The sequence below is a fragment of the Candoia aspera genome, chromosome 14 (assembly GCF_035149785.1).
Source record: "Candoia aspera isolate rCanAsp1 chromosome 14, rCanAsp1.hap2, whole genome shotgun sequence".
Lineage (NCBI taxonomy): Eukaryota > Metazoa > Chordata > Lepidosauria > Squamata > Boidae > Candoia > Candoia aspera.
Window position 1 is genome coordinate 6,272,865 of NC_086166.1, and position 26,064 is coordinate 6,298,928.

General features: G+C 45.5%; 1 protein-coding gene across 1 annotated transcript in view; it reads left to right on the top strand.

Annotated features, from left to right (window-relative positions):
• The window catches only part of TECPR1 (tectonin beta-propeller repeat containing 1), a 30,558-nt gene extending 6,593 nt beyond the window's left edge, over positions 1 to 23,965 (top strand). Inside the window, exons 5-24 of the mRNA XM_063314909.1 lie at positions 648 to 822; positions 912 to 1,012; positions 1,286 to 1,387; positions 2,564 to 2,709; positions 3,688 to 4,172; positions 5,824 to 5,969; positions 7,060 to 7,215; positions 10,562 to 10,711; positions 11,134 to 11,291; positions 11,662 to 11,789; positions 12,806 to 12,908; positions 14,173 to 14,269; positions 14,498 to 14,577; positions 15,827 to 15,883; positions 17,772 to 17,946; positions 18,397 to 18,532; positions 19,775 to 19,867; positions 20,349 to 20,455; positions 21,460 to 21,579; positions 22,002 to 23,965. Of these exons, the coding sequence (XP_063170979.1) occupies positions 648 to 822; positions 912 to 1,012; positions 1,286 to 1,387; positions 2,564 to 2,709; positions 3,688 to 4,172; positions 5,824 to 5,969; positions 7,060 to 7,215; positions 10,562 to 10,711; positions 11,134 to 11,291; positions 11,662 to 11,789; positions 12,806 to 12,908; positions 14,173 to 14,269; positions 14,498 to 14,577; positions 15,827 to 15,883; positions 17,772 to 17,946; positions 18,397 to 18,532; positions 19,775 to 19,867; positions 20,349 to 20,455; positions 21,460 to 21,579; positions 22,002 to 22,187 (2,901 nt within the window). The 3' untranslated portion in view covers positions 22,188 to 23,965. The remainder of the gene's footprint in view (positions 1 to 647; positions 823 to 911; positions 1,013 to 1,285; positions 1,388 to 2,563; positions 2,710 to 3,687; positions 4,173 to 5,823; positions 5,970 to 7,059; positions 7,216 to 10,561; positions 10,712 to 11,133; positions 11,292 to 11,661; positions 11,790 to 12,805; positions 12,909 to 14,172; positions 14,270 to 14,497; positions 14,578 to 15,826; positions 15,884 to 17,771; positions 17,947 to 18,396; positions 18,533 to 19,774; positions 19,868 to 20,348; positions 20,456 to 21,459; positions 21,580 to 22,001) is intronic.
• Positions 23,966 to 26,064: the final 2,099 nt, after the last annotated feature.

The following is a 26,064-nucleotide window of genomic DNA, read 5'->3' on the forward strand; positions in this document are numbered from 1 at the left end:
GCAAAGCACTTCCAAGTGTCGCAAAATGTCTCGCCACCACCCTGCGGTCACATGATCACATTTTGGGCTCTTGGCAACTGGCTCACATTTACGACTGGTTGCAGCATCCTGCGGTCACATGATCGCATTTTGCAATGTTTTTTATGACCACAACGACTTACGATGGAAATTTTGGTCCTGATTATGGTCGTAAGCCGAGGACTACCTGTACTCATCTCCTAACATCTCCTGATCAGAGCTGGCTGGGCTGCAATGCCCTCCTCCAACTTCTCATTCCATTTTCCTTCACTCATATTCTTCTTTCCAACGTCCCCCACTGATTGAAAATGTCCTGTCTTCATGGAACAGTTCCCCCAGGCCCACCAAGATTTATTTTCGGCTTTCAAGCTTACTGTGATTCTTGGCTAGCAAGCAGTCTGAATCTCCCTTTTGGCTTTTCTGCACCTCTTTGCTTCCCAAGTTTGCTTGTAGAGGGAAGGATGGCTGGCTGATGCCCTCAACATCCCTCAGTGTTGGAATTTGAGGACAGTAATATCAAAGAAGGCTATGAGACTCTCATCCCTGATGCAAGAGAAGAAGGCCCAAATCCTGGCTTGGTGTGCTCACAAACGTTTGTTTCTTTCTGAGCCACGGCCTTTTCTTCCTAGATTTGGTATCGGGAAGATGTCAATCATCACAATCCTGAGGGATCTTCCTGGACCTTAATACCTGCCCCAGGTGAAGCAATACAGATCAGCTGTGGAGCGTATGATCTCCTCTGGGCCACCTGTTGGGAAGGACAGGCCATTGTGAGAAAAGGAATTGACCGAAACAACCCACAGGGTAGGTCCGCTTGTGGCCCAAGGAAGTCATTTCTCTGCTGCGGAGCTGTGGCACCCTTCTGCTAGTCCCTGTCTCTTCTCTTTCGGCAGGAACGTCTTGGACAATTGTGGATCCACCAGTTGCCGATAATGGGATTTTGCATGTGTCTGTTGGGGTGAATGTGGTCTGGGCAGTCACGAAAGACAGAAAAGTAAGTGGCTTTGGAGCTGTAAATGCTGGCTAAGTTGCTAGTCCTGTTGATTGTAGAGAGCCTTTTAAAAGAATGACTGATGGGCACTCAGCTGCGAGTTTTTTCCTGAATAAAGGTGATGATTCTGTGGCTTGCCCCAGGCAATCTGGGGTATGACTATTGCTGCTGCTCATAACATGCTCCAATGTCAGGATTTTAAGGGGCTTTTTTGGGGGGGTTTGGGGAGGGCGACTCCAAACTTCCATCCCTGATACGAGGGCTTTTCTGAGCTAGGTCTGGTTCAGGCGAGGCGTGAACTCTCACAACCCTTGTGGCAACAGCTGGATCGAGATGATTGGTGAAATGCAGATGGTGGATGTGGGCTTAAATGACCAGGTGAGGCTTTTAGAAAAACTGGGTTGAGGCCATTGGGTGGAGGAGAGGAAAGAACAGTGGGGATTAGAGTCCCGTGTTGCTCTAAGTCACGGTTTAGTCTTGGTTTGTGGAATAAACAACCACTGGCAGATTTCTCAGAACATTTTAGCCATAAACCAGAATAGCCGGGTACATATAAATACGAGGCCCAAATCAAAGCAAATGGGGGCTTAGCACAGAGTACCCAATGTTTTTCTGAGTCAAGGGCTACTTTCAGTCACTGACCTTCCTGCCAAGGCCCACATTCCAAAAAAATTGGGCTGGGAGAGTGGCAGGATGCTGGAGGTGAAGCAAACCCACCCTTAATACAGTTCGAGAAAAGATTCAGAACATTTACAGGAAGTCCTCGCTTAACGACCATTCATTTAACAGCAGTTCAAAGATACGACAGAGCTAAAACGTTACAGCCCATCCCCGACGTTACAACCATCACATTACCCCCGTGGTCACATGATCGCAATTTGGGTGCTTGGCAGCCAGTTTGCGTTTATGACCGGTTGCAGCATCCTGCAGTGACGTGATCACAATTTGTGACCTTCCTAGCTAGCTTCCAACAAGCCAAATCAATAGGGAGCCATTGATTCGCTTAACAACTGCTGTGACTTGCTTAATGACCATGGTGAGTCACTTAACAACCACAGTAAAAATGGTCGTAAAATCATGTCCGGCCACACGATGCATCGCTTAACAACTGCATTGCTTAGCGACTGAAATTCCGGTCCCAATTGCGGTCATTAAGCGAGGATGACCTGTAGTTCCTCGAGTGTTGCAGTGTTCTAGTTTTTTACTTACAAGTCCTGTTTTTTTAGTTTTTTATATTTCCTTTAGTTAACACTGCTTTCAGTGCAGAGATGGTTTTTAGAGCATTTTCATCCACCACCCTAACCCTAAAAGGGGTAATAGGAGACATTTTCCAAAGAAGTCACTGAAAACTCAACCTCATGCCATTTCATTTGCACACAGTTAACCAAGCGTTAGTGCAATTACCACTGTCTAGTCATATATGCTTCCCTCCGATGTCCTCCAGGAGGCAAAAAGGGTGGACAGTGTCATGGTTGGACATCACAGTTCCTTCTAGTGGACAGCTGTGATTCTTCTCGTTCAGCCCTTCAGCCCTTTCCATCTCTTCTGATGTAGGTTTGGGGGGTCAGCTGTGAGGACCGAGCAATTTACTTCCGTCAAGGTGTCACGCCAAGCGAGCTGAGTGGGAAGTTGTGGAAAGCGATTGTCTGCAACCGAGAGAGCGACCGATCTCAAACCGGCAGTTCCACCAGCCTTCTTAGGTAACTGTTCTCCAAAGCGGAGCACGGAACAGGGCAGGAAGAACTGCCAATCTGGTGGGCTCTCTCGCAAAACCATAGAGACATCAGCATAGAGGTACCAGAGAGGCCCTTTTGGAGACCCTCATTCCCCTCTTCCTTCCCAGTTATCCAAATCAACGATGTTTGCCTTTTCATTGCAATTTACAACTTCACAGTTTTACTGTGTGATCTATACTGTGTTGTTTGCTATTCCTGGTATTTGTGTTCTGCGTAGAGTTTAATCAGGATTTTTGGGAGCAAGGGTATTCTTTTATTCACTTCCGAATATGGAAAAGCTAAGACTTCGTTATGCTTGTAATTTACCTGATTCTATTTCTATTTTTTTCTGATTGTTTTTTCTTGTTTTGTGTGTGTGTGTGTGTGTGTGTGTAAATAATCTTTGGAGGGCAGGGAAGCCTTCTACCGGCCAGTCTCACAGAAAACATTAACACAGAGAATTTTTTTTTTTGACCCAACAAACTCACTCGTCTCAAGAATATAAATCTTTTTTCAAAGTATAAACCAGTTCAATGCATTTTGCAACCTTTTACCAATGTCACACTTAGCATTCGTTGCACAACTTAAGCAACCTTATCTTCATTAACATCTTAGAAATATTTAACGTGGACATAAACTGTTTGGGACATCTTTAGAGGTTTAATTTATCTGATTGATCACGGTGCTAATGGTTTCCAGTTTCCGTTGTGTAAATACCACTGTACTCACTTGAAACAGATATATATGCTGCAATAGATTATTTGTATTTGATAATGCAATAAAGGAATTAACTTGGGGAAAGAAACATACAACTCGCTAGTGTTTCAATGAATAACATGGATAGTTCGGAGCAGCAAGGCTGGCTGGGGAACTCTGGGAGTTGAAGTCCACACATCTGAAAGTGGCCGAGGTTGAGAAACACTGACTCAGAGTAAAATCTTCGTTTCTCTCCTGCATCTCCAGCGCTGGCTGCTTCTTCACGGATGACATCAAAGAGCAAAGCCATTCCGCCTTTCAGAGTGATGGAGATTCCCAAGGGGAGTCAGAATCCGTTCTACACAATGCCCGTCTCCCTGGGACCGTCTCTGAGGCTACCAGCGGTCCCCATCTGGCCCCGGAGCTGGATATGGACCCGTTGGCCACTGTTCTTGAGGAAGCCATTGCTGGGCCAGATGGAGACCTTCCAGGTGCCCCAGAAAAACCCCTTTCCAACCTGGACTCCCTTCCGTCAAAGCCTCAGTGGTCTAACATCGATCTGAAAGAAGCCAGCAGGCCTTCCAGAGCATCTGCCAGCGTGTTTGCAGAGACATCCAGCCTGTCGTCCTTCTTACCAGCGGGTGTCGAGGATCACTTTGTGACCGACGAGCATCCACTGTGGACTTGGGTCTCCAGCAGGGGCTGCCTTGTGGATTCGCAGAGCACCCTAAAATGGTTCGCAGCTCAGTCCGGTGCGTGGTATCTCTAGCTTTTAATTTTTTAAATTAAAAAATTATTTAAAAATTAATATTTTAAAAAAATATTCTTTATTTTAATGTCATTTTCCTTTAAAGGATGTTTGATTTTACCTTTTTATCTGTGTGTGCATGTGTGTCTTTGTTCCCTTTAAAGAAACCCTTTAAAGTTTCCTTTAAAGGATGTTTGATTTTACCTTTTATCTGTGTGTGCATGTGTGTCTTTGTTCCCTCCTTTATTTCCTTACATAATTTGGAGAATTGAAATCCCAACTACAGGTAGTCCTTGACTTACGACCACAATTGGGACCAGAACTTCCGTCACTAAGCGAAGCAGTTAAGTGAGTCACATCCAATTTTAAAACCTTTTTGCCACAGTTGTTAAGCGAATCACCATGGTCATTAAGTGAATCATGTCGTTAAGTGAATCCAGCTTCCCCCATTGACTTGTTGGAAGCCAGCTGGCAAGGTCACAAATGGCGATCAAGTGACCCTGCAACACTGCAACCATCGTAAATCTAAGCACCTGAATTTCGATCACATGACCGCAGGGACGCTGCAACGGTCGTAAGTGAGAGGACTGGTTGCAAGTTGCTTTTTCAACGCCGTTGTAATTTTGAAGTGTCACTAAACGAATGGTCGTAAGTTGAGGACTACCTGTAGTCATTTACAGTTGGGAATGCAACCTCCTCCCAAGGCCATTTGCCAGAATTAAAAGAAATGCACTGAAAGAGGCAAGCGGCTGTATCAACTTCTTGATTTGCAAATGGTGGCAGTGCAAAATCCAAATCTCAGCTTGCGAAAGTGAATCAGTGAATTGGTTTAGGGCTGCTGTTGAGGTCTTGTTCAACTGTCCATGTTTCCCTTGGAGGTTCCAGAGATATGGTGCCACCACCGAAAAGTGTCTTGTACCCAAGTTTTCAGCCTTTCTACTCACTTGGAATCAGGCTGAGATAAAGGTTAATGTTTGGGCAAGTTCACACCTGTCTCTGGTCCCTCTATGCGTTACAGACGTGTGCATTTCCTGGGAACCCATTAAGCAGAAAAGTGGATAGAGATTCAGTATTAATTCAGCAAAGGGATTCCATATAAATTCAGCAAAGGAATTTGCCCACGGAACATCAGGACCTGTGTTGGCTGCCAGTCAGTTTCCAGGTGCAAATTCAAGGTGCTGGTTATTGCCTTGAAAGCTTTTCTTGGCTCAGACCCTGGTTATCTCCATGACCACCTGCTGGTCTTGGAAGATCTGGGAGAAGAACCTTGCTGAGGTCCCATCACCCAAGGATCTCCATCTGCAGGGACCTGATAGCAGGGCCTTCTCCGTGGTGGCACCCCTCCTGTGGCATAACTTGCTTCCGTATATACAGATTGCCACTTCCTTGAAGAGCTTTCTCAGAGCAGTGAAAACCTGGCTCTGGGAGAGAACATTTGGGGCATGTTGTTGGATTGCACCATGTTAAGTTTTTCATATGTATGTATGTATGTGTGTATATTGCTTGTTTTTAACTCTTACTGCCATCTGCTCCTCAGAGTCATTTGGAGTGGAGCAGCAGAGAAATAGCCACAATTTTAAAAAATGTGTTTTTTAAGTGCAGAATCGTAGAGAATGCTTGATCATGAGTTCTGTCTTTTTTCCCCCCGGTTATAGCTTTAAACTCCTGCGCACAGTCCTTCACTCTTTCTCTCAGCCCGAGTCAGACCACCCTGTGGAGGAAGCAAATCTTTCGCCAGCTTTCCGAAAGGACCCACCGGGAGTTGGACAACTTCAGACATTACGAACAGGCTGTTGAGCAAGTAAAGTGGAGAAGGGTTGTTCTGGGCAGGGCTTTGTGGTGGTTCCACTGCCCAAAATTGGGAGCCAAAAAGTCTTCCAGGAGCGCAGGCAGATGAGAGGCGCATGTTCCTTTCTCTCGTAATTCTGTCTTTGTTCTTTAAAATGACGTCTCTTCTGATAAATAACTCATCCAAGAAGAGTGAAGATTGAATGGTGTTTGTGAGTTCCACCTTCTTCCACCAGCATCTTGCAATGGGAGGTTCCACAACTTAATTGTGTACTGAGTGGAATAATGCTATCTTTTTGTTTCCCACCGTTCAGCTTCATTGGATGTCCTTGGGTTCTAATATTAGGAGGAGGGGGGAAAAAACACCTTTAATTCCTCAGTAGCACCCATGGGAGTCCTTGATGAGTGTGAGAATGATGTCCCATGCATCAGGACGTCAGCACACAGATGACCCTGATTTGCATCGTCTGAGCTATGACATCATGATGTCATTGTGGCTTCTGCCCTTCTCCCCAAATCCTTCCGTATGGTATAGAAAAAATACTAGGCAGTAGAGAACCTCGGAGATGACCTTGGAGAAGGTATGGGGAGGCCTTTAGCAAAACATGAATTAAGCCCGGGAAGGGAAGGAGGTGTTAGAAAGAAACTCAAGATGGCTCTGCCTTGATTTTCTTTTGCAACAGAGGGAGGGAAGGGAAAATGCTGTCAGGCCTTCAAAATCCTGTTATTATAGTCTATATCAATGTGTCTCAACCTCAGCAACTTTAAGATGGGTGGACTTCAGCTCCCAGAATTCCACACATCTCCCATTGCTGGCTGGGGAATTCTGGAAGTTGAAGTCCACCCATCTTAAAGTTGCTAAGGTTGAGAAATACTGGTCTATATCAATGAAGTTGAGTTCTAATCTTTCTTCTGGTGTGTGTTTCCTGATCTGGCCTACCTCGAAGAGCTGGTTTCAATCTTGAAAGCCTGACAGCATTTCCCCTTCATCCTCCTTTTACCAAAGAGAATCAAAGTGGAGTGACATTAAATTTCTTTCTAATGCCTTGCTCAGTTTTGCTCTTAGCTGACTCTGATGGAATTACGGATTTTGCCTCCTCCAGTCCGTCTGGGTCAAAACTGGAACTTTGCAGTGGTGGAGAAGCTGGAAGCCTTACCGTTGGGTCGACGTGCAGGTGGCCCTTGAACAGTTCACTGCAAACGATGGGACCCGGGACAGCATTCTCTTTGTGTACTACACACACAATGAGGAAAAGAAGGTAGGCATGCCCAAGCGATGTGGCTGCATTCACCCACAGCTCTTGTCCTGAATCTAACACACAGTACATGAGCAAGTAACCCTGCCAATACCATTGAACTCAGGACTTCTTTCCCGAAGAATAAATCAAGTTCCTATTCCAGTTTTTAGTCCATTCCTGGCTTGTTTTATGTGAAACAGAAGTCAGGATTTGAGAGTAAATTGTAGGTTGTTAAACACATGAACTGAAATATCTGGGGATTGCAATAGGCTTGGTTACCAGTTGAGTTAGAGGGTTTTTTAAAGGTAGGACATCTAATTCCCCAGTTTTGACAAGCTGAGAAAAGGATGAAGTGGAACTGAATGCAGGATCTTTCCTCCTCCTGGCTGCATGGAAGATGATGATGGGAGAATGGAATGAAGGAGACTAAGAATGGGTTCATACATTGTACTAAGCCAAGATGTAGTTTGCTAAGGTCTGGTTCAGTAAGTGGTGTGAATCTGCTTGTTTGTGGTTTGCAGTATATGGCTGACTTACTCAACGAGTCACTGCCAGACTATCTTAGCACAATGTGTAGATTCTGCCCAAGGTTTCCCTTGGCCTGTTTTTTGCTTGAACAGGTAGTACTAAACCAGAGGTGATATCAGAAGTAGGCAAAAAGGAGTTTTTGAGCAGATGAGGGCAGTAGAAAAAGCCAAGCATCAGTAGACAGGACCAGTGGACCCATACTCAGAGGTGGCTTCCCGTAGCGCCAAGATCATTCCTCTCCATCAGCTTTCTGGGTGGTAGAGATGTCTTCTGTAGTCCCTGGTGCTTCTGGACTGGGCTCAATCTGCTTGAGGCATCCAAAGAGTCAAGCAGGGTTTCAGTCATGTCATTGTGGCCATCTTGATTGTTTTGACCTCCCTGTGGACATGCAGGGCTGTCTGGTTGCTCCTTCGCCCTTCTCCTCGTGTGGTCTGTCATGTCCTGCCAGAAGACTGGTGTTCATCCTTTGCAGGAAGACTGAGTGGATACAACCAGCTGTAATCTTTGAGTGTGAAAGATAACAGACCACTGCCTGCTTACACTTAGTACAACCCCCTTGTTAATTTTTTTCTAATGGGAATGAACTGGTTAGCTAAGATCCCTGCATGAAGTCTTAGTTATGCTTGACACAGTCATTGTTGCCTGCGTCCACGCATAATACTGATTAATCGGTATTGCCTGAGAATGTTGACTAGTCATTTCACTAACAACCCTGAGGCTAATGTTAGAGTTTCCGTATTTCTTCAGTGGGTTTCCATATTTCTTCAGTGGGTGACAAACCAAGTCTTCCTTGTTGTGACCAGTGATTTTACCTGTTCCCACCAAAAGAAAGAACCAGGGAGAATTTGTCTCCAGCTCATGCCCGCACAATCAGTTAGCCATCTTTCTTCCCAATGGTAGTTTATTATTCCACTGTAATTCTAGTCTGTGACAGTAATAAAAGATTGATTGATTGATTGATTAATTATTCCATCATAGTGTTTCTACCTAGCTGGGTGTTCTGCACTACGTTGATATTTTACACGTTTAAAAACCTTGGCTGTAGGAGGAGAGAGTTTGTATCCAACGCCTCCCTCTGCTGTAATATTTCCAATTTCTTTTCTGAAAAATTAAGTAGGAGTTGGATGAAAAAGATCCAAAAACAGTGGAATTAGGGTAATTGGGAAATTAAAAGTATCTCAGAAATGAACGAAGTCAGTGCATTTGACCAAAACTTCTGAAATGTGATTTCAAAAGGTGTCCACTGGAGAGCAATGTTCAAGCAGAATCCTCGAGATGTGCAAAAGGTAGCATATAACTCATTTCAGCAGCTTTGCATTCTTTTTCTTCAATATGTAGATGTTAATGCAGCAGAGGTGTGTCCTCTTGAGTTGGCTTGCTATAGGCTGTTTACAAGCATCAAAATAAAAGCAACGTTCCAATAAAACTAGGAATTTATTTGTATATTTGGGAAGGATTTTTAAAAATGTTCTCGTGACATAGGAATTAACTTGAACTCTGTCCCTCCCCAAATGTGGTTCCTAACCAAATACGTCGGGGCATTGGAGGTAAGACTTCGTGAAATGTCTGTGGCTTAATAATTGAATATGATGTGCTTTTTTAGGCCCTAAATGAGTTTCAAATCTTCTAAAGATGCTGGGGTTTTTTTTCTTTTTTTCTTCCTTCAGCCTCTGATTCTTTTTTAAATCAATGTGATAAAATTCTCACATTCAGGGAAGTAGTTGTGAAATCCAGCGTTGCAACCATGAATTGTAATCAAAGGGAGCACAACTTTTTTTTTTTGACAGCCGGTATGATCTAGAGTTGAAGATGCTGGATTAGGCCTGGGGAGACCTGAGTTCTAATCCTGCCCTTGGCAAGGAAGCTGGCTGGGTGACTTGGGCCAGTCCCTCTCTCTCAGCCCTGGGAAGAAGAAGAAGATGGTAGCAAACTAATTCCCAAACTCTTGCCTAGAAAACTGTAGGGACTTGTCCATGTAGTCACCAGGAGTAAAATCTGACTCAAAGGCAAACAATAAATATACAATATAATTTGAAGCAGAGGCTCCAAATTCTATTGAGTGGTGAGCCAGGATCTTTGTTCAAAAAAGCAGACAATCCTGAACAAGGAAGAGATTGTAACCAGAACAAAACCAATTTGTTTTTCCCTGCTACAAAAAAGAGAATTTCATAAGGAACCAAGCTGAACTCAAGAACACATCCGTGTAGTTTCTGTGGCAATAATATGAAAGTGGTTTCTCCCTGCATTTTCTCTGGTTTCTTTCTTAATTTCTAGCCTATAGCTTGGATAGTCCCCCATCCAAGTTTTAACCAAGCCAAATTCTGCTTAGCCGCTGCACCTGGGCAAGTTAAAGATACCAATAGAAGAGAAGATCTGTAGCTCAGGGTTCAACTGTGGAGTCCTTGGTGCTCTCTGAGCTTGGCTCAGACGTTTCATGACCCGACTAGGGAATGTCATCAGTGCGAGGGAGGGTGGGGTTGGCTCCCTGTTTATATACAGTAGCTTGCCCTGCCAGTGTTGGTGAGGGAAGACTACACCCCCACCAACCACAACCCCAGAAAACCATACCCTCACCAAAACTGGCAGGGCAAGCTACTGTAGATAAACAGAGAGCAAAACCCACCCTCCCTTGCATTGATGACATTCCCTAGTCGGGTCATGAAACGTCTGCAAGCCAACCACCAAGCTCAGAGAGCACCAAGGCCTCCACAGATAAAGATAATTTGAGAATCTTGACGAGCCCTTAAAGTGTTGCCCGGGGTGTCTTCCAGGCTCCATTTTTATTAACTGCACTCCTTAACTTGAAGATCTAATTTGACGTTATCTGTGTGTTCCCCAGTACATACACATGTTCCTCAACGAAGTTACTATCCTAGTTGAGATTCTGAACGAGGCCAAGCATTCTTTCGCTCTGTATACACCAGAGAGGACCAAGCAGCGATGGCCCATCCGCCTTGCGGCAGGCACCGAACAAGAAATGCACGACTGGGTATGTTTGCAGATGTGTTCCAAGCTGCTCAAGAACCACATTATATCAGGGTTTACACGCTGCCCCAAGACCTAATGCAATTTGTTTATTTTGGACTTAATTTATTGAGTGAGCCCATCCCTGGTCTTGGTAAACCTTGGTTGGTTGGTGGCTTAGCACAAGGTGCAGTGTCATGTAGTGATGGATTATTCAGCAGACTGTGGTTTAGAACAGAGCTGAAGTCACTCTCAAAATGGGACCTTCCTCCAGCCACTTTGGGAACACAGCTCTCAGCATGCTGAACACAGCCCGGGTCGGCCCTGGACCAACGTCCATCCAGCAGAAGGATGGCAAGTCGGTGGGACTGGATAGCAACTCCAACTTGGTATTCCAAAAGGGGAGGAACTGTGTCCATATGTCTCCCAATTCTTTTTGTCTCCCAGCTGGCACTGCTGAGCATGTCTTGTTGTGAGGGCCGGCAAATCCAGGGGCCCCCTTCTCGTGAAGCCATCTGGTCGCTGACCTGCAAAGGCGACATCTTTGTGAGTGAGCCCAGCCCTGACCTGGAGGCTGTAACACACCCGATGCCCTGTGACCAAATGTGAGTGGAATCTCTCCCGTGCCTCTTTCTCAACCTGGCCTACCTTGAAGGGCTGGTTCATAGGAAAGCAAATTGGGATTGGCAGAAGGGGGATGCTCTTAGAGACCAGGAGCAGGTAAAGTGAGGCAGAGGAAGGGACTAAACCATATATCTAACCCAGGATTGACAGGGCACCTCCTTGTCCAGTCTAATGAAGGAAACGCAATTTTGTCCTGGCTTGGTGAACCTTTGGGTGGAGTTAGTTTGCTCCTGGGCTTTATAATTAAGTCTGACTTCACTTTGGGTTCTCCCATAATCTTAGAGTGGATTAAATCCTTTGTTTTATGATGGATCCTGGAGGAAATCTGAGCATAGTGCCTTCTCCTTGTAGGTTTTGGCGTCAGATCGGAGGACATCTGCGCCTGATTGAATGCAACAGCGACGGCATCGCGTGGGGAGTGGGATACGACCACATGGCTTGGATTTACACTGGGGGATACGGAGGAAGCTTTTTGACGGGTGAGAAATACCCCTTCCGGTCGATCCCTCTTCAGCTGAACACGGGGAATCGGTACCTGCCAATTTGTCAAGAGCTTCTGGCTTTCTCTCGCTCACCTTTCCGCTGGAACAGTGTTTCTCAACCTTAGCGATTTGAAGATATGTGGACTTCAGCTCCCAGGATTCCCCAGCCAGCAGGCGTGGATTGAAATCCACGCCTGCTGGCTGGGGAATCCTGGGAGTTGAAATCCACGCCTGCTGGCTGGGGAATCCTGGGGGTTGAAATCCACGTATCTTGAAATTGCCAAGATTGAGAAACGCTGTGCTAGAACAGTGTCGTCAGGCATCTTCTGCTTTTATTCTGTAGTTGTATTCACCGTAAAGATTAAGCTCCTTTTCCAGCCTGATGCACCTTGAGTGATCTTGTGCAGCGACTCAAAGACAGGTGAATAAAGGGCAAAATCAAGATGGCCCAAAACGTCATGCAATTTTGTCCATCCCCCTCCAAGAGCTCGTGGTGCGAAACCCAAAACTTCATGAGGACACCCAACTCTGCAATTTGGCAACCTCCATTTTTCATTCATTGGTTAGATTTATATCCCACATTTCTTCCAGGAGCTTAAAGTAGCACATTTATAAACTTCCACTCTTCTTCCGTGTCGTCCTCACAACCACCCTGGGAGACAGGTTTGACTCAGAGGTGGTCGCTGGCCCAGAATTACCTATTAGGCTTCCCGCTGAGTTACCCTCCTTATAAACTGCTTTAAAATCACATGTGCTTCCATTTAGAGGTTGCCCATGCCAATTTAGAGGGCAACAGATAATCCTGACATCCTAGGGATCCATGTGGCTGACTAATATACTGGGTTAATTTTTTTTAGGGTATTGTAGTTCAACCATCCTGACATTTATTATTGCACATGGCATTATGTTAATATTTTGAGTGCTTAGGTGGATGAGGATCATTAAACCATAATTTAAAAAAAAACAGGAAAGGAAAACGAAAGAGGAATAATTCCATGGCTTCGGTTATACAGGTTTGGCAGGCAGCACTGAGAACATTCATGCGCAGACGGATGTAAAGTGTGTCTATATTTACGAGAATCAGCGGTGGAATCCTGTGACTGGCTACAGTAACAGGTAGGGGAAGCAGAAAGGAAAAAATCCCTCTTTTGCCAGTCTGTTGCAGCAGGTTAATGTTGCCTCTGGAATGATGCTTGCCCAGTCATATTCATGTCCTAAAAAAACTAACAGCTGTCAAAAATTGTTTGCATTTTTTCTTGCAAACATCCCTCAACTGGTGTGACCGGTGTGGCAGATCGCCCCCTTGTAAAACACCCTTTGCCCTGTATCTTATAAATCCTGAAACCTGAATCTCAACTTTCATTTTGGTGAGATTCTTGCAAAATGCCCTTTGCATTGCTGGGTGGACATCACCTTGAACTCGGTCCTTCCCAACCTGGTGAGATCTCTTTTGTCCCTTGTTCTTGTCTACTATTACATTGTTTTATTCCTTTTAATGCCTCTTTGTTTAACGGTGTGTGGGAATGACCTTGGGAGACGGAGCAAAGAGATGCAGCCAAGGGAACAGTTAGATAAAAGGCAGCTGAGCCCACAGCTAGATAGTGGGCAGGGCAAGAGGCTCAGAAGGGACCCTCCCTAGTTTCTTGGACCATAAAGGCAAGGGGGGGAGAGATGTACTTTCAGACTTGCAAGATTCTGTTAATGTAACCTTACAGTAAAGTTAGAGCTAGTACTCCTGGGTGTTCTTCTTGCGTGGACTTCCTCGCAAGGCTGACACCTTGTGAACCACCCAGAGGTGTTGGGAGCCAGGCAGTATGCAAGTTTAATAAATCATAATAGCGACAATGATAACTGAGAGATTAGCATGCTATACAGTCAAATCAGCAGTAGAAGGCTTCTTTTTTAATCCGTTCAATCGTGTCCGATTCTCAGAGACTGCCTGGACAAGTCCCTGCAGTTTTCTTGGCAAGGTTTTTCAGAAGGGCTTTGCCATTGCCTCCTTCCTAGGGCTGAGAGAGAGTGACTGGCCCAAGGTCACCCAGCCGGCTTCATGCCTAAGGCGGGACTAGAACTCACAGTGCCTTAATCCAGTGTTTCTCAACCTTGGCAACTTTAAGATGTGTGGACTTCAACTCCCAGAATTCTGGGAATTGAAGTCCACACATCTTAAAGTTGCCACCGTGGAGAAACACTGCCTTAACCACTACACCCAAGTGGCTCTCTAAGAAGGCTAGATTAACTCAGTGCCCGTGTCATCTCCTGCCTTGACTTATGGGCCAAGTCTAAGCTTCTGTTTCTCATACTGAGCGCCATCTTGGAAGTCAAGTAGCTACTGGGGGTGACACTAGATGCTGAGTGCTGGGCCTGTTTGTCTCAACAGAGGCCTACCCACAGATCGGTATATGTGGAGCGATGCATCTGGCCTACGCGAGTGTACGAAAGCTAACACCAAACCCCCATCACCGCAGTGGTCTTGGGTAAGTAGACTCGCTCCGACCCTTGATGTCCTTGGCAACAGCCTCAGAGTTTGGGAAGAACTCTGCCATATCCAGCTTCCCACAATCCCCTCCCCAGCATGGCATCACTGGGGAGCATTATGAGAACTTAACAGGTAATTTTTCCATTAAGGCGACTCCAGAAGTCTGCAGGTGAGGCAGGTATATAAAGTTTTGTTTTATTATTTTGCTTTTCTCTGTACAATTCAGGTGTCTGGCTGGTCCATCGACTTCAGTGTCTCAGGTGGGACTGACCGAGAAGGTTGGCAGTACGCAGCAGACTTTCCAGCGTAAGGACTTTTTTTCTTCTCTCCCACCCACTAACTGGGTTAGATAATGGAAGTGATAGCACCCTCTCTGGATGGAAGGTGTTAGCCCTGTACATGATTCCTGTCTCCAGCATATGACAGAAGAAAATAGGCGGGATAATGAAGTAAATCTGACCCTACAATTAGTTCCTGGTTCCCCAGACGAGATCCTGTCGATCAAGCATCTGCTTTCAGTCAGACAGGGATCATAGAATTGACGTTGCCCCAGATGTCATCTCCTCTAACCCACAGCTCCAGAAATCCATTGCCAATCTATCCAGATGGCGATCCATGTCCTGTTTGAAGTTCATAGGTGGGGGAACCTGGTTCCATGGTTGAACTGCTTTTACCATCCAGGAGGCTTTGAAAGCGAGTCCAGATTTTCACTTTCCACCTACCCCTGGTGTCCATTACCCAAATATTAACCTTCATGATTGCAATGAAGACACATTTTGGAGATGTGCTTCGGTGTGATAAACAAAAACGCTTTCCAAATGAATTGGATTTAGGTTGGGATCAGGATGAGCAGGGGTGACAAATCTAGCATTCTCCAGGTGGTTTCGACTTCCCAGTACCCTTCACCATCCTCCATTGCTGCTTGGGGCTGATGGAATTTGAGAACCAAAATCTCTGTGGGCAGCAGGTGGTGGCCCCAACACCAGGCCTTTTGGCAAATTAAAATTGGCCAATGCAATCCATGATTACAGCTTCTGATGCTATTGCTATTTATTAGATGTACTATGAGTGCCCAGAGCAGGGTTTCTCAACCTTGGCAACTTTAAGATGTGTGGACTTCGACTCCCAGAATTCCCCAGCCAGCCCTGCTTAAAGTTGTCAAGGTTGAGAAACCCTGGCCCAGAGTCTTTGGGCAGCCATAATAAATCTTGATGGAGATAATGTTGAAGATGATGATGTCATCTCAGACTTACAGACGACCTTCTGATGGTTATCCTCTTTGGTCTCAAGCTGGCCTTGACCAAAAGGTGGTCACGAGGGTACATAGAGAATAACAATTTGGAGAGGAAAGTCTACTTGTTTTCAGAATAAATATCTGGAAGCAACAAGGAATTTCCTAGTGCTGCATCAGACACTAAGGACTGTAAATGTCTTCCGATGCTCTCCTGCTCCTTGCCAGTCATGACTTCTAGGTGGAACTCCTAAACGCTCTTTTGTTTGAGAAGAGAAGAGTAACAACCCCCTTTTAAAAGCTGCATCTTCTCTCTTCCGCCAGGTCTTATCACAGCTACAAAACAATGAAAGACTTTGTGCGTCGGAGACGCTGGGCCAGGTAACCCATCTCGTGTTTCCCAAAGCTCTAAGGTCCATTTAAAGCATGTCATTTTTTTCCCCTCTTTTCATTTGCAGGTACATTCCTCCATGTTTCTGCTTTTCCTGTTGGCTGTTGGTTGTTTCTTTAAAACACTGGATGCCATTCCAAACACAACATTTGCTTTGGCAGCTAAATGACAGGGGTTTGGCATCTGATAAAAGATAAGTAGATAGACCACATCCCGGAACTGGCTTTTCCTAGCTGGGCACTCTGTGCATCAGCTGGATGGCAGTTCCCAATATTTTCAGCTCTGGGAGTGCCACGTTGGGGACAAATGGCATACAACTACAGCTGTTAAAGAATTCATTGAACTCATTTACACTTTGCACAACGTTAGTTTTGTTTGGATCTGGGCTTCCTGAGTAAGTGGCAAGGGACAGGAAGCCATAAATCATAACTCGTTCATTCTTTCATTCGTTAGGCTCTATTTCCCCTTTCCCACCCCCCACCTGGATACTCAAAGCAGCTACCTGCATCCAAACCACAGCTGGCTTTGGATAGGCTAGCCAAGGTTTGCAAAATACTCCTGGAAAATAAATGTGGTATTTCTGTGTCTGGCTTTAACGTCCTGTGATGTTCCAGGGAATAAAAGCCTGATATTGTAGGGAAATTGAGTATCATTCTGAAGTCTCAGAAGATGGCATGGTAACACCTGGTTAAAACACTTAAGCTGCTTATCTGAAACTTCTAACCCAGGTTGAAAAACTAGGGTGTCTTCAAGGTTATAGCCAGGAGCAGAGCGAAGCCCCCTCCATTGTACCTGTTGAATTATTCTTGGGAGAAATAGATGCAGTCATCCTTATTGCTCCATTGCAGTGTTTCTCAACCTTGGCGACTTCAAGATGTGTGGACTTCAACTCCCAGAATTCCCTAGCCAGCAAGGGGAATTCTGGGAGATGAAGTCCACACATCTTGAAGTCGCCAAGGTTGAGAAACACTGCTGTATTGTCTGCCGCACGTACTCTGCTATTTTATATTAGTTTCACGATAACATAGTGAAGAATATCCATCTATCATGGTACATACTCATAACTAGTAAGCTATTGCACATTGCTGAATGCACTGAAGATGCTCAGCTGGGCCTGGCTTAACAGTTCTCCTTACTCCAAGATTAATCTGATCACATGAGGGCTTAACCCCATGTCTAAATCTAGCCAGCACTTGCACCGCCCAACATGATCCGTCTTTTTAGAGCACGCTTTCACCGTTTCAGAGCCTGCCATTACACTGTGGTCTTTGATTTTCTTTCGGGCCCTGCTAATCGCTAAAGTAAACATTCCCTAATTAATTACAGCCTACGGATTTGATGTCTTGGGTGGCTCTGTGTTGGCTTATTCTGGCTACAGATGAATTGTTCTGGGTCCAGGCATCACTCCTAGAGTTTCAGCAAAAACCTTCCTGGTTCAACCCATGGAATGTCTTGGAGCTGTGGGAGCTGTGATTTCCCTAGTCAAGATATTTCATGAAATGGGCAATGATGGTGTTTTACTGCAATTCCTCTGAGAACCGGTGAGGTTCTTCCCTCATTTCATCCCCACAAGAACCATCGCCAAGTGGGCAAAGACAGAGGCCCAATTTACACATCATGCTAAGTTAGGATTGATTGAATAAACCACAGTTGGGTTCCCCAACATTCCAGCTCCTCAACCATGCTTCACAAATGAGAATGAGAGTCTGCATGGCATGATCTTCTCAGGCCAGCCAATTAACGATTCAGCTAGTGTGTGATTGGCTGAGGGCCATTCATTGAGCCCTCTAACTAAGTGGGACTTGAACAGGAGTGTCCCAACCTTGATGCTGCAGGCTGAAAGCGTGCCTCACATCCTGTGCCTCTCCTCCGTTCCAGAAAATGTAAAATTGTCACAAGTGGACCATGGCTGGAAGGGCCTCCAATCGCTTTGCGGGATGTTTCTATCATGTCACGACCTCCTGGGACTAAGGAAGAGTTTGTTCCTCTTTGGGCCATCAGCGATAAGGGGGACGTGCTCTGCCGGCTGCACGTCACTCCCCAGAACCCAGCGGTAAGACTTTCCCCCTCTTCGTTACTGTTTCCTCTGGCCTGGTTTTACTCCATTCCTGGAGATCAAACTAGTTATCTCATCTGCCAAGTATCATTTCTTAACTATGAAAAACATTTTGGTGATTGCATTTGAGGAAGCTCAGTTTACATGTAAGCAACGTTGTCTTTGGGTTGAGTCTGCGTTGTTTCCTTGGCAGCTGTGTGGCTCTGTTCTTGTGAGTTATGTCACGTTTTTTCAATCTTCCGGTCGAATTTATAGCCTTTGTGTTCCTTCCAAATACTAATTGGGTTGGTCTCTGCTTAACTTTTTTTTGATATCTAGAAGGGGCACAGGTTGCATGACCCAAGGAAAGAATGGGAAGGGGTGGAAGGAGATGGAGGTACAAGTCCACTTCTTGAAGGTCTCCAAGAATCACAAAGGTTTTGTTATTCACACGTTCTCCCCCAACAGGGCACCTCCTGGCTGCATGTGGGAACAGACCAACCCTTTGTTTCAGTCTCCATAGGAACGTTTCACCAAGTCTGGGCTATTGCACAAGATGGCTCGGCATTCTGTCGGGGCTCAGTGTCTTCGGAGAAACCAGAAGGTGAGTCCTTAGCAAGTCAAGAATTCTCCTTTGAAGATAAAGCAGTTGCCAACTCTGTCTGCATGTCAAGCTCAGTCCCAAACCTGTATCCATCAGGTTATAAGGACATGAAGGGTATCCAAGAACGCATTGTTAGAAACAGCAGTTTGTGGGTGTTCTTCCCACCCTGCTGATGGCCCAGAGTTAGTGTTATGGAACTTCTGCCAAGGCCTTCAACTGAAGAAGAGGTCACCTGGGCTGCCTGTCCAAGATCTATTGTACACCGCCCAGAGTCACTTCTCATGAGATGGGCAGCTATATAAATCAGATAGATAGACAGACTGACAGACAGACAGACTGATTCAGTCTATCAATCTATCAGTCTATCAATCTCTGGCCTCTTCTTTGCTGCCTGCTCATTTGCACGCGAGCATCCGTGGAATAGACTGGGACCAGGAGGAGAATAGGTCACTGAGTGCATTAGCAGAGGTGCGATGGCTCATACTTCCCATATTACCCAAACCTGTTTTGATTATTGTGAAGTTAAGGAAAGGTCAGGAATATCTTAGTTAGATATTTGCAAGAGAAGGAGACAAATGTTTTGCCTTGTTTTTGCAGGTGGAGTCTGTAGGGATTTTATTCATTTATCGTTAGATTTATATCCCAACTTTATTTTGTACAATGCCAGGCAGTGTATGCAATGCTCCCACCTCCTACTTTCCCAACAACATCAGCTCTGCAAGGTGGGTTGGGCGGAGAGAGAGAGAGACTGGCCCAAAGTCACCCAGCCGGTTTTCATGCCTAGGACTAGACTCCTGTTTTCAGTCCGGCCCCTTAACCACTACACCAGATGGCCTCACCAAAAAGTTCCTGCTGTGTTTTGAGCCAGTAACATTTGGGTTACAAGGCAGAAGTTTTGTTGATGATATTTTTCTAGGAACAAAATGAGTGCTCTAAGTTTTGCACCAGTTAAAAGCGGGGGGGAAGAAGATGATTTTTATCCCCCATAGAAAGAGTTAAGAGCCAAATTGGGTTATATTTTCAGCCTTTGCCCATGAATCCCAGCCAACAGGTCCAACACGTTGGCTTCACACAACGTGGTGATTGTTGAATGTAGATTGAGGAGCCTGCACATTTCTGAAATTGGCCATGTCTAACAAGTCAATCTTTGCATCTCAGCCCCTGCCTTGCTTCGATCCATTGCATTCATTTCCTTCTTATTTATTTCCTTACTGCTGGTTTTCTGGGAATACCTTGGTCCAGGTGAATGCTGGTATCACATTCCTTCTCCTCTGAAGCAGAAGTTAAAGCAAGTCTCCGTGGGACGAACAGCTGTGCTTGCCGTGGATAAAAATGGTGAGGAGGGGATCTCATGTGCCAGTTGGGTTTTTTAATGGTGGTTTTGAGAAAGCTCTTGTTTCTTTCAGTTGCCGGTCAGTTCTGTAATTGCTCCACTGGGAAGGAACTGCAGCTGTATTAGAGGATCAGTGAACAATGCAGATTTTAAAGGCATCTTTAAAGGCATCTGGCAGCACCTTGACCAACACATTTTATTATAAAGCATAAGAGACGTCAAAATACGAGATGAGCGGGGTAGAAATATGATAAATAAATAAAAATACGCTTTTGTGAGCTGCAGCTCATTAAAAAAAGTATGCCTTTTAATCAAATTTGTCAGCTGGAAAAGGTGCTACCAGACTCCTCCTGATTTTTAGCTACCTTAAACTAACACGGCTCTCTATCTACAATGATGTACAAGAAATAAGATGACAAACAGGTGTGAGGTTATTTCTGCTTTTTCTTAGAAGAATTGTCAGTGCATTCTTGTCTTTTATAGGTAATCTGTGGTTTCGTGGTGGAATCACACCGAGTTACCCTCAAGGATCTAATTGGGAACATATTTCAAACAACATCCGCAAAGTTTCTGTTGGACCCTTGGACCAGGTCTGGCCATAGCAGCAAAGTATCTCTTTTAAGAACTTAAGTAGGGCCCTGCTGGATCAGCCCCCTGGGCCATCTCCTCCAGGAGTCCATTCCCATAGTGGCCAACCAACTGCACAAGGAAGCCCACTCATCTCCCAGCAGATGGCCCTCAGAGGCAGTCCCACAGCCTTCAAGGCTAAGAGCCCTTGATCCCCATGACTTCCATGAATTGGTCCAACCCTTTTTTGAAGCCAGCCAAGCTGGTAGCCAGCACCCCAGTTCCAAACTTGAATTATTGTGTAAAACAAAAGTATTTCCTTCTGTCTGTCCTAATTCTTCCAAGATTCCAATATAGTGTTTCTCAACCTTAGCAACTTTGAGATGTGTGGACCTCAACTCCCAGGATTCTCCAGCCAGCAGTGCTGGCTGGGGAATCCTGAGAGTTGAAGTCCACACATCTTAAAGTTGCTACAGTTGAGAAACACTGCTCCGATACATTGGGTGACCTCTGGTTCTAGTATTTTGGGAAGGGGAAAATAGCTTCTTGCCCACTTTATCCACATCATGCATAATGTTATACACCTCAATGAGGTCCCCTCTCATTCGCCTCCTTTCGTGACTAAAAAACCCCAAATGTCACCACCTTTCCTCCTAATGAAGCTGCTGCAGCCCTTGGGTCATCTTAGTTGACCTCCTCTGAACCTTCTCAAGCTCCACTAGATCCCCTTGGAGGTGCAGTGACCAGAACAGCACCCAATATTCCAGACACAAACATTTTGTTTACAACTGAAGGGGTTTAAGAGTCTTCTAGGAAATGGGCAACTGGTGATTGGTCTAACTGCCCTGGTGTTTTATGACTAGACAAACTCCCTCCAGGTGTCATTTGGCGAGAGCACCTAATCCACACACTCCATGTTCAGAACTTCCCCATTGGCCTCCAGAAAGATGCCCATCTTTGATGTGAGTAGTACACGTTATGGAAGGGTGGGCTGGAAGGCCTCTCCAGTTACATCCTTGTTTTTTAGATCTGGGTGATAGCTGACAAAGTTCAAGGGAGCCACAGCCTGAGCTGTGGGACTGTCTGCCATCGGACCGGAGTCCAGCCTACAGAACCAAAGGGACTTTCCTGGGACTACGGCATTGGGGTGAGCATCAAAAACGCAAACACTTGGTTCTTCCCAAGCTGCTTTGCCCAATCCAGAATGCTCTGTAAGCAGAAGATAACGTAAGTCATGGGTAGAAGGTTTCTGAAATGTCACGTTCCTTCCTGGTGGGAAGTGAGCCATTCTGGCTTTTGAAAGAAGTTGGAATGGCCCTGCTTTGCGCTTGGACCACATTGAGTAAAGTCCAAAGAGCACAGGCACTCTAGCTGCATGCATTGATAAAGCGACCTATGGGCCTCTTGTTCTCGAGGGCTGAAAAATCTGCTTTCAGAAAAGGGCTTCTCCCTCCCCTGTTTTAAATACCCACAATGCTTTGCTCCCGCATCTTCATCCCCAAAGAGTGGGATCCTGGGATTTTGCCAACACCTCTTTTAAGCTCTTCTCTCACATCCCTGATTTTGTAGGGAGGATGGGAACACATCACCGTACGAGGGAACCCAACCGAAAGCATCAAGATCGCATCTCAGGATGGTTCAAGCAGCTCTCCCCGTGACCTTCGTGGCTTAGAAGCTAAAGGAAGCTACCAGCCGCAAGCAACCTTTTTTGTAGATGGTACCCAAGGCTTGGACAGGAACGCTGTCCAGTGTTGACATGTCTCCAGAGACGGTGTGTTCTCTTTCCACGTTCTGCCCATTCCGTGTGCCCTGGATCATGGAAGCGTCACTAAATGCTAGGCCGGTTTTTGAACACTCGTTTGAGTGTGTGAACAGACCAGGCCAACTCCGAGCATGCAGTCCACCCACTTACCCTTCTGTCTTGTATCCCTGCTGGAAGACAGCAGAGCCAACCCCATCCCCATTGAAATAATGCTCCAATCTGGGCATCCCCCAGGTGTGTGATTGTCAGCTCCCAGAATTCCCCAGTCAGTAAGGCCACCAGCAAGCATTTTGGGAGGTCAGTCTACCCCGATGGAGAAGATGTAATTTGGAGACAATGGAGAAGATGTAATTTGGAGACGGCTGAATGGAGAGACTGCACATCCATCACTTCAATGCTTGGTTGGGAGAACTGGATGCTTTTTGTGCGTGAATTCTGGTTGTGGTGTTTTAACCCTCTAATTTATTGACTTAGTGGTATTTCTTAGGCCTGGTGCAATCTGGTGTCCTACAATAGCCCTGGATTCACTCCTATCAACTAAGCTTTTGTTTATGCTGGCCAGTATAGGATGCAAAATGTGAACAGGGTCAATTAATCCTTTCCATAAGACCCCGCTTGGAGTATCTTGGACTCTGATCACTGGCTTCTCTAGATGTGAAGTCCCCAGCTGTTGTGAGCCAGCCTCCCTCGCAGGGTTGATGTGAGTAAACTGAGCCAGTTAGTTAATCCTATAGCAAGCACTACAGTTATGTTCTTTGCTTCAAATGCCCCATCAGTCCTACGTTCACAATCTACAATCAAATGCATGTAAAAAAGGGGTGGGGCTTTGCTTGCATACTTGTGGCTGCCATTTTGACTTTTTGGACCCCCTCCCTATGGACAGCCCTCATTTCTGAACCACATGTCCCCCAGCTTCCCAGACATGATCTCTCTAGCCTTTGGAGTTGCATGAAGCTGTTGTCAGAATTCAGGGCAAATTCCAAATTTCAGCAATACCACCGCTGCCTCTTTTTTTTTTTTTTTTGCAGGGTGGGGGATGCAAAGACAGTACTAAGATAGCCCTGTGAAGCCTCCCCTATGCTTAATGCATCTGTTTGACAGTTGGCTTGTCTTTTTTTTAAATGCCACCAGTGAAGAAAAGGGCTGGAAATTTCTGCATCCCTGTTGTATAGTCCTGGGTCCTGTTGACCCCAGTCAGAACGAGGAGCTGCCGATCGACTTGTGTATCATCCCTTCACTAACGCTGCCTTTTTAGAGAGGCGCAGTAACGTGGCGTGGTTGCAGAGCTATTTTGTATTTGAAATGGATACCTTGACATATCTTTCTACTTTAGAGCCTAGATGTATAAATAGATCCAGTGCCAAGTAAACGGAGCGAAAAATACAGGAGGGGCGGGGGTGTTTTAAGCATGACATTCTTAAAAAGAGGGGGGGCTGCTCCATTTTAAAACCACTGGTGGAAGGTTTTCCAGAGCGATATTTTTGTATTTATTGCTGGAGGTAGAAAGGAAAGTCTGTGCGAATGGGGCACGAGTGGGTCTCGATATAAGCGGGCACCTGTTCATTAAATATATCACATTTATTCGATATTCAAGCAAGCGCCGAAGATACTCTGCCTTTCAAACACCAAGGAGGCAGACAGTTTTTCCTCTGCTGAGAATGAGAAACGAGGAACATATGTGAACCGAAATACTAATTCACTGGCACCAAGAACTGAAACACGATGAAAGGTAGAAATGGCCCAGATAGGACAATAAAATCAAGTCAGTTGTGATCCGTGCATGATTTATTTCTTCATTTCAACGCCTGTGCTTTGGGTTTTTTTAAAACAGTCAGTTTTGAGAGGGGTGCGTACTTCTCGGAACAAAGAAGATGCTGAATTGTCCCTAAAACAATTCAGGGTCCCCTCCGAATACCTGAAAAGCCAAATTCTGCATTGTCACCTTATATTACCTAATCAAATGCCTAGATCAGTATTCCTCAACCTTGGCAACTTGAAGATGTGTGGACTTCAACTCTCAGAATTCCCCAGCCAGCATGCTGGCTGGGGAATTCTGGGAGTTGAGGTCCACACATCTTCAAGTTGCCAGGATTGAGAAACACTGCTCTAAAGGGTTGGGGTGGGGGTTAAAACTGGCTTTTCTGCTCTGCCTATAATAGCCTTCTACTAGGCAGAGATTAAGAGTAGCTATGTTTGGGTTGGCACAAAGATGACAACTGAATAATATTTTTACCTGCTTAATTTGTGCAAACTGGTTTTAGATTGCCCTTGGGCTTGTACAGCTGGGCCCTTTAACTGCTGAACGTTTTAAAGGTTCAAACCTGCTCTTTGAGTGGGGTCTAGAAGCAGATAAAGCTGGGATGATAGGAAAGCAAATTTCTTGAGTTCCTTCCTTTCTTCTAAAATGCAGGATCTTCTCTCCAACTTGGAGCACAGTGGAGCTTCTGAAAAGTTACAGATGCCTTCAATTCATGCTTGGCTCCTGGTGACTTTAAGGACAAAGGTTTTCCGGCAGTGCCATTTGTCACTGTCATCTTCTGGGATGTCGCTCCACTTCACAGTCTAAGCCAGCGTTTCTCAACCTTGGCCGTTTTGAGATGTGTGAACTTCAACTCCCAGAATTCTGGGAGTTGAAGTCCACACGTCTTCAAGTTGCCACGGTTGAGAAACAGTGCTCTAAAGGGTTGGGGTGGGGGTTAAAACTGGCTTTTCTGCTCTGCCTATAATAGCCTTCTACTAGGCAGAGATTAACAGTATCTTAAGAATTCTGGGAGTTGAAGTCCACACATGTTCAAGTGGCCAAGGTTGAGAAACACTGGTCTAAGCCCTGTGACTTCTTGCTCAACTTCCATCTAATGACCATCCTGGTCGTGCTTCTGCTTTGGTCTGAGGGAGCCCAGACAGTTAACTGAGTGCTGCTGTCTGCTGAGACATGTGGTAGAATTTACAACCCATCAGATCTCCCCTTTGAAACACCCCTTCTCCTTGGGAACGTTCTGAAGTTGAGATTTTCCAGTGTTAGAACCAATCTTGGAGGCAGTTGAGGATCTGGGATCAGAATCTCCAGGCTGAGCTGTGTCCAACCTCCAATTTTGGGAAGGCAAACGTGAACTTTCCTGAGACCTTTCCTAGGAATTTGCACCAAGGAAGATCTTAAGCTTGTGCCTTAAGTCCCACAGAAAGCAACGGAGGGGGCCTTTCTAGCCATCAACTTGGTTTCACATCCGATTGCTCCAAATGGCACGGGATTCGACTCCCTTGAACGCCACCCAAGAGAATGTCGTGGTCCTAAACGGCGTGACATTTGCGCTTGAAATGCCAGCCGAAAACAATCCAGGCCTCTGTGCGTACGTGAACTTAAAACAATGTATGTAGGAAACGTGATCAAACACTGGGTAGCAGATCAAGTTCTCTGCAGCAACCATTAAATAATCTTGTTCCCAGTGAAGACTGCATTGTTTGTGTTCGCTGGTAGTTAATAACTCTTGCCCTGTTCTTCCTAAGTGATGCAGAAGATTCAACTTTGATCAAGGGCGCCTTTGCCAAAGTCTGCAAGCGGTAAACAACAGTGACCTTTCCTAATGATCCTTTCTTCTTTGTGCACCTTTTCTGCTGCTTTGTTCCGCTGCAACGGGGACGTTTTTAATGTCACCAAAGTCAATCCAGGGAGTGTGCATGGCAGCTCGGCTGTCCAAAGGACCGTCTGACCTGCCATGACTGTCGTACTTCTGGACAAGCCATTCCTGCTTGCATCTTGCCACCACACATAATCACTCTGCTGCATTTTTTTTTTAACGTTAAGAAAGCTGGACTGGGTTGAGTTAACACGCTGGCCAATTCATGCCATCCAGCTAAGGCAGCTATTGTTCT